Raw genomic sequence first — 7883 nt, 5'->3', positions numbered from 1 at the left:
GCCCCTGTGGTGAATGGAGGGGTGAAGCGGCCATGATGTATGTCCTTAGTTTCCAGCTGCTCCAGGCAGGGCAGCATGAGGCCGGCTGATTTAGCAAGCCAGCAACGGCAGGCCAGTGTTCCTCTCTTCTTCCAATTTTTTTTTTCCTTCATTTATTTTGCTGAAACCTTTCAACAGGAGGCCACTGAAGGTCCATACCGCCTCGAACGTAACTGTGGATGCCGGCGAAAGGATTAAAGGTGCATTTTGAGCACCATTCACAATTCATCATTGTTCTCCACATGCATGCTCTGCGGCAGCAAAATTTGTCCAGAAGAGCGTATTTTCGGAATGGGAGGTTTCTCCTCGTATGATTAACGCGGAGAGGCGAGCGTGGGGTCTGCTCAGCTTCCCGGCTCACGGCATTTTGTGGTCACAACCATTGGTCAAAGAAATGCAAAAGCTCGCACAGTCATCTCAGACGAATTTACTCTCCTCGATGCTACGGGCAAGATAGCACCGACGCACAGTGCCACGGACGTATTTGACACTGGCCAGATGCTGTAATTGATGAGAGCTTGGGCCAGGGGCCCAGGGATGCTGTTTAGATTGCTACACATGGCCCTTGACGATTTATTGGGACGTACTCATCAGCTCGACTTGACAGTAAAAAATTGTTCCGATGTGGCAATGCCACAGGAAGGATCTTGCCGGTATCCTTCTCACATTCTTTCTTGCAGCTAATAAGTCCAGCTGGGATCGGCTTCGTACGACACGTTTCAAATTCCCGCAGGACTGTGCCTGTTGAAGTCCTGATGAGATATTTCCCCGAGGAATGGGTTGTTGGCAAGCAACGGTAACTTAAAGAAGGTGTGAGACAATCTAGACAGCTTTGTTTAAGCAAATGTACAAGCCACTGTGAAATTGTTTCTACCAAATCGGGTAAATATTGGTGCTGACAAAGCTCAGATATTGAGCTCCCACAGCACCATGCAGAAAAGATGTGTCTTGGCCTGGAAAGACTCCTTCCCCCCTCTATAAGTTAGGAGGTCAGTGCCATGATCAAGGAGAGACTCAAAGAGGAAATCTGATATCCTCCTGGTACAGAAATTGCATTACTGAACCAGTCACTAGGATCTTTGCTCAGGACTAACCGCTCACTCCTTTCCGGTGGTTCAAGTGTAAAAGCCATCACAAGGCTCGAGCAGCAGGACCACAAGAGGTCAGGTTTGATGCAGCACATGTTTTCACAGGCGAATGCCACAGGCAGCTTTCGTGAGCGCACTCAAGATGCATTTATGTTGGAATCTACCACCCCGATTGTACCAGGGCAACAGGTCAAAAATAACTCAAGCGAATCGTGCCCTCTACCTGGCTTGGGAAATGCTAGCCCTCCTTGGAGCCGCGACAAGGACGGAACAAGCCCAGCACGGTTTGCGGTAGTGCCAAGTTTGTATCTTGTTTCTCCAGCCATTTCATCATTGTATCCCCTGCGGGAAGGCCACGGCACTGCAGTTGTGCTTTTATGGACAAAATCAAGGAACCCCCTAGAAACCTGCTGGGATGGCACTGCACAACTATACTTTACACTCCGAGGTTCCTATCTCCAGAGGGCTGCTTAGGGGGGGGGGGGGACTATTCTTTGGCCAATGCGACTCTACTGTTTTAACCTCTTGTGTCCGAGAGGGTATATTACTCTGTGAAAGTTTCATTTGAGACCTATTCCTCCTCATTCTTGTTTATCACCTTTCAGTCAATGCATGTGAGTATGAATGTCCTTCATTTTAATGTTAATGTGTTGTGGTTTGTTTTTGGTTTGTTTTTACCGTTTGCTTTTGCGTTTTCAAGATTAAAAAAGAAAAATCTTCAAACATATCGTTTTAATAAGATTTGTGCATGCATGTACACACACACACACACACACACACACACACACACACACACACACACACACACACACACACACACACACACACACACATATACATATATACATACACGAGTGCATGGCCGTATGTGCAAAAAAAACTTTCAAACCACCAGAAACAACTACACAGGCCGTTCCTTCGCTCTTGGGTGCCCGTACGTGCAAACCCCCTAAAACAAACAAACAAGAACTTTCAAACAACCACACAGGCCGTTCCTTTGCTCTTGCGTGCCCGTACTGCAAACCCCCTAAAACAAACAAACAAGAACTTTCAAACAACCACACAGGCCGTTCCTTTGCTCTCGCGTGCCCGTACGTGCAAACCCCCTAAAACAAACAAACAAAAACTTTCAAACAACCACACAGGCCGTTCCTTTGCTCTCGCGTGCCCGTACGTGCAAACCCCCTAAAACAAACAAACAAAAACTTTCAAACAACCACACAGGCCGTTCCTTTGCTCTCGCGTGCCCGTACGTGCAAACCCCCTAAAACAAACAAACAAAAACTTTCAAACAACCACACAGGCCGTTCCTTCGCTCTCATAAACGACGACTGGATTGGGGCATTGTGTTTATCTATAGATGTGCAGAAGAAATCGAGAAATTATTAAAATACATTAAGTCATCACTATCCGGAAGTGGTGCGTGCCCGTACGGAATGTTCACATGCATTCCACAAATTATCGCTTGCATTGAAGTAACAACTGCTGTGATACTTACACACAGAGTTAATTAAAATCCAAATTAAAATCAAGTTTACCTCCCTGTCTTTGCTAGCCATGACATTTGCTGCCATTGACCATTGCCACTCCTTCGCCACGGTAACTAAGGCACCGATCGATCCCCATCGTAACCGGCACGGCACGTGACGTCATCGTCGGCCGGCCGCGCACCGGCCGACACAGCCACGTCTACGCAGCAACGTGTCCTGTCATTGGTTGGTAAATAAATGGCCATAACTTGGGAACCACTTGTCCGATTAATATCAAACCTTGAAAAGGCACATCCACAGGGCCCCAGCGATATAGCTGGCAAGTTTCACTTAGATCGGACCAGTGGTTGTCGAGAAACAGCGGTCACACACACACACACACACACACACACACACACACACACACACACACACACACACACACACACACACACACACACACACACACACACACACACACACACACACACACACACACACACACACACACACACACACACACACACACCTGTAATATATATGTAGTATAACATTGGGGCTGTTGGGCACAGTCACGCGGTTGGGCATTACAACATCGTGTTCTGTATGACATCTTCTTGTTTGCCTGTTTGTTTGTCCACTACAGGTCACAATTTTAAACCGATCTCCACAAAACTTCACCACATGGTAGAACTTGTCATAAGCAAGACGCCTATTGGTTTTGAGGTCAAAAGGTCAAAATGTCAACATAGGCCAAATGTCAACAACAACTAAGGTGGTATTTCTAAAATCCTCAATTTTCATCCGATTGACATGAAATTTGAAGATAAGAGGATTTATATTTCAGGTCACTGAATTCAACCAGTCAATTATTTTTGATGTCAACATGGTTCAAAAGGTCAACATAGGCCCAAGGACAACTAATGTGGTATTTCTAAAATCCTCAATTTTCATCCGATTGACTTGAAATTTGAAGAGGATGTATATTTCAGGTGACTCAATTCAACCAGGCAGTTATTTTTGAGGTCAACATCGACCAAAAGGTCTACATAGGCCTAAGGTCAACAACTATGGTTGTATCTCTAAAATTATCAATTTTCATCCAATTCACTTGAAATTTGAAGAAGATTTTCACATCAGGTCAATTAATTCAACCACCAATTATTTCTGACGTCCACATCGGCCAAAAGGTCAAGAGAGGCCGAATTTCTAAAATTGTCAATTTTCATCCGATTGACTTGAAATTTGAAGAGGATTTGCATGTTAGATCACTGAATTCAACCACCAATTATTTTTGATGTCAACATGGTTCAAAAGGTCAACATAGGCCCAAGGACAACTAATGTGGTATTTCTAAAATCCTCAATTTTCATCCGATTGACTTGAAATTTGAAGAGGATGTATATTTCAGGTGACTCAATTCAACCAGGCAGTTATTTTTGAGGTCAACATCGACCAAAATGTCTACATAGGCCTAAGGTCAACAACTATGGTTGTATCTCTAAAATTATCAATTTTCATCCAATTCACTTGAAATTTGAAGAAGATTTTCACATCAGGTCAATTAATTCAACCACCAATTATTTCTGACGTCCACATCGGCCAAAAGGTCAAGATAGGCCGAATTTCTAAAATTGTCAATTTTCATCCGATTGACTTGAAATTTGAAGAGGATTTGCATGTTAGATCACTGAATTCAACCACCAATTATTTTTGAGGTCAACTTAGGCCAAAAGGTCAACATAGGCTACATTTCTAAAATTGCCAATTTTCATATGTTTGACTTGGGATTTGAAGAGGAGTTGCATATTTTGTCATTGAATTCAACCACCAATTATTTTTAAGTTCAAGTTTGGTTTGTGAATTTTGTTGCAAGTTTCGAGCTCTGCACGACGTCGTCTTCTTGTTTGTTTGTCACTCGATTTTTGGCCACAGTTTTCAAACAATCGTTTAGAATTTTTTTTGTGTGTGTTTAGGTGACTGGCCAAGGATGGCGATGCTAAATTTTGGTGAAGATCCAAATCCAGATCCGGATCTGAGAATTCTTTAAGTGATTCTTTACCATTGAGAGATAGGGCCAAAAACAATATATAGCACAGTATCTCAAAAGGTTATGGATGCATTCACACAAAACTTGGTGGACAGGTTAGGAATGCCACTCGGAAGAACTACTTCAATTTTTGTGAAGATCCGAATCTAAATCTGGATACAATAATAATTTATTTTTTTAACTGATTCTTCACTATTATTGAGAGACGGGGATAAAAAAAAGTTGAGGACACTTGGTAGACAAAAAGTTGAGGACACTCAGATGAAATTGGTGGACAGGTTGGGTGTGTGACAAGGACTAATTGTTTCGATTTTGGTGAAGATCTGAATCCGGATCCGGATTCGAGAATTTTCCCGGTGATTCTTCACAATTGAGAGATGTGGCCAAAGATGACATATAGCACAATATCTCAAAAGGTTATGGATGGATTCACACAAAAATTGGTGAACAGGTTGGGTGTGCCACGAGGAAAAATTGGTTCAATCCTGGTGAAGATCTGAATCCAGATCCAAATGCGAGAATCATTTAACTTTAAAGTGATTCTTAACCATTGAGACGTGCCTTCTGGTTGAATGGTTTGCATTAGCAGGAACATTCATCTGGGTGGCAGACGGACGGTTGCTGTTTGCGAATAATGCAGTTTAGCGTGTGAGACAGAATCCGCGGCGATGCTCACCATAACATCCAGGAGGTGTAATTGATGTTTAAACGACGAATGTGGTCATTATTGGTTACTTATTGGTATGCCGGCCTGATGAAAATTCGGGATGGTATGCCTTTAAGTTATGGGGGTTCATTCCAATGGGGGAGGGTCCATTTATAAGATGATATATTCTGGCCTTTCGGGGTTCGGATGTGTGTGTGTGTTTGATTGACCATGTGCTTCAACCTTTGGGCTGAGGGGCAAGTGTATGCCAAAGAGACAGTCTTGTTGGACTGTGTGCTCTGGCCATGGGGTCAAGGTGCACGTTCCAAGCTGTTTGAATGTTTGGATTTTTTTTTTAACCTTCTATTGTATGAAAAAAGGCACCTCCAGAAGTGCAATTAAGTCCGAAATCCGGATAGGTAGATCCATTTGATGTTTAACTGACGTTGACCATGTAATCTTTGTCTGTTTGACTGAGTTGCCAGGCTGAGTCCTCTGGATTGGAGGTGGCGCTTTGTTGTTGGAATTTATGTCCAATGGAGATCGGGGAGTGATTGTCACACTCGATTTACCCGCCGATCACATAATGTGCCTTCTGGTTGAATGGTTTATATTATTGGGAACAATCGTCTGGGTGGCAGACGGACGGTTGTTCTTTGCGGATTGTGCGGTTTTACCATGTGAGACATCATCCGCGGCGATGCTCACCATAAGAGCTAGGTAGTGTGATTGATGTTTAAATAACGAATGTGGTTATCGTTGGTGAGATATTTATCGGTATGCCATGCTAATGAGTACAAATAAGCCCAAAATGCAGGATGACATGCTGTTCAAGTCATGGGGATTCACTCCTATGGTGGAGTTCAATTGTATGACCATGCATTCTGGCTCTTTAGGATTAGGAAGTGTGTTTGTTTGTTTGTTTGACAATGTGTTTCAACTTTTGGGCTGAGGGGGATGTGTACGCGAACCGGACGGTCTTGCTGGACTGTGTACTTTGGCCATGGGGGTCAAAGTGCATGTCATAAGCTGTATAAGTATTTTGATTTTTTAAACCTTTTTTTTTGGATAAAAAGGTTCCTTCAAAAGAGGCAAATAAGCCCGAAATCTGGATAGGCAGCTCCGTTTGATGTTTAACTGATGTTGACTATGTAATCTTTGTCTGCTTGACTGAGTTGTTGGGCTGAGGCCTCCGGATTGGAGGTGACGCTTTGGTGGAGGACTCTATGTCCATTGAAGATCGGGGGAGTGCTCGTCACACTCCACATATATCGATGTGTATATATATATATATATATATATATATATATATATATATATATATATATATATATATATATATATATATATATATATACACAAACACACATGCATTAGCATTATCTATGGTATTAGTATCAGAATTCAGGGCTGCCAGGATGGCCTAGAGGTATATGTACACACATATGAGCTGATGAGCTTGAGTTTGAATGCAGACCCAGGTATAAGCTGTCATCCTGGTGTTTCACAGGCCGGGTGATTCATCATTATGTGTGCCATCACTCGGATGGACGTTAAACAGGCGTCCCATCTGCCGACATTAGTTGATGGATGCTAAAGATCCCACAGTGTCCTTCACGAAGAGTCGGTGAACTATCGCCAGAATGATGAACAAATTATAAATTCCTACAGTGACTACTGCTGGGAAGGCAATGGCAAACCACCCAGTAGTGTTCCAAAAAGACCCGGACTACTTTGGTTATTAGTATGTTGATGGCCACAAATTATGCAATGATACCCTTTGGTTTATACGATACCGAAACTCATAAAGTTTTGTGCGCACCATCAATACACTTCAATGTGAGCTCTGTTTGTCGCACACAGGACGTCAAGGCAGTACCCAAGTTCTTATCACGTCTGCCTCGGCATGTTTGCGTCTACCAAAGCGCCTGCAGCTGTGATCCGAGAACGAAGATCCTGCAGGTTTGTCAACTTGTTTTTGCAGACAACATCTTTGACAAACTCCCACAGAAAACATAAGACTGCCTGTCTTGACTCTCACCTGAATCAGGAACAAGTCACACCCCCCCTCCATCCCCCGCAGACCTCCTTAGACCCTGAATTTTTTGATGCTGTGAACAAACTTAGGCACATCATGGGTGATGAAGGTTCTGGTCAAGTTTCATTGAAATTGTGTGTGTAGTTCGGAGAAGACAGCAAATACCTCTTTTTGGGGGTAAAAACCCCTCCCGTAGACCCCCTTTAATGAATGCAGATTTTGATGTGGTCGATAAACATTGGTACATCATGGGTGATGAAGGTTGTAATCAAGTTTAATCGAAATTGTGTGTATAGTTTTGGAGAAGAGAGCAAATACCTATTTTGAGGGAGAGGGGTTTGTAAACCCCACCCATACACCGCTTTAATGAGCACAGATTTTGATGCGGTCAGTAAACCTTCGTGATGCATCAGATATGAATCTTGTTTCCAAGTTTCATCAAAACTGTGTGTTTGGTTCAAGCAATAATGGCTAAAGTGTAATGACTAATGAGTTCCAGGTGAGTTAAAAATCAAGGGGGGGGGGGGTAAGTCTGTCGCTGTACAGGTCGCTG

At 43.1% G+C, this 7883-nt stretch overlaps 1 protein-coding gene and 1 long non-coding RNA gene across 13 annotated transcripts in view; one reads left to right on the top strand and one right to left on the bottom strand.

Moving 5' to 3' along the window:
* The window catches only part of LOC147013882 (uncharacterized), a 128312-nt gene that overhangs the window by 23626 nt on the left and 96803 nt on the right, over positions 1-7883 (bottom strand). The window lies entirely within an intron of this gene.
* LOC147013883 (uncharacterized) overlaps positions 1-7883 on the top strand; it is a 120969-nt gene that overhangs the window by 105727 nt on the left and 7359 nt on the right. For 11 of the 12 annotated variants that reach the window (XR_015050548.1, XR_015050552.1, XR_015050550.1 and 8 more), the window contains one exon: positions 7156-7254. Coding sequence is in view for 7 of the 12 variants with exons in the window: in XM_085851203.1 (XP_085707329.1) it covers positions 7156-7254 (99 nt within the window). In the remaining 5 variants the exon portion in view is untranslated. Of the gene's footprint in view, positions 1-1607; positions 1742-7155; positions 7255-7883 lie in introns of those variants that run through there. The other variant, XM_085851201.1, reaches the window with a different exon arrangement.

Source organism: Eptatretus burgeri, chromosome 13 (genome assembly GCF_056783735.1).
Source record: "Eptatretus burgeri isolate ZD-2024b chromosome 13, Ebu_testis_v1, whole genome shotgun sequence".
Lineage (NCBI taxonomy): Eukaryota > Metazoa > Chordata > Myxini > Myxiniformes > Myxinidae > Eptatretus > Eptatretus burgeri.
This window is presented reverse-complemented; position numbering and strand designations above follow the sequence as displayed.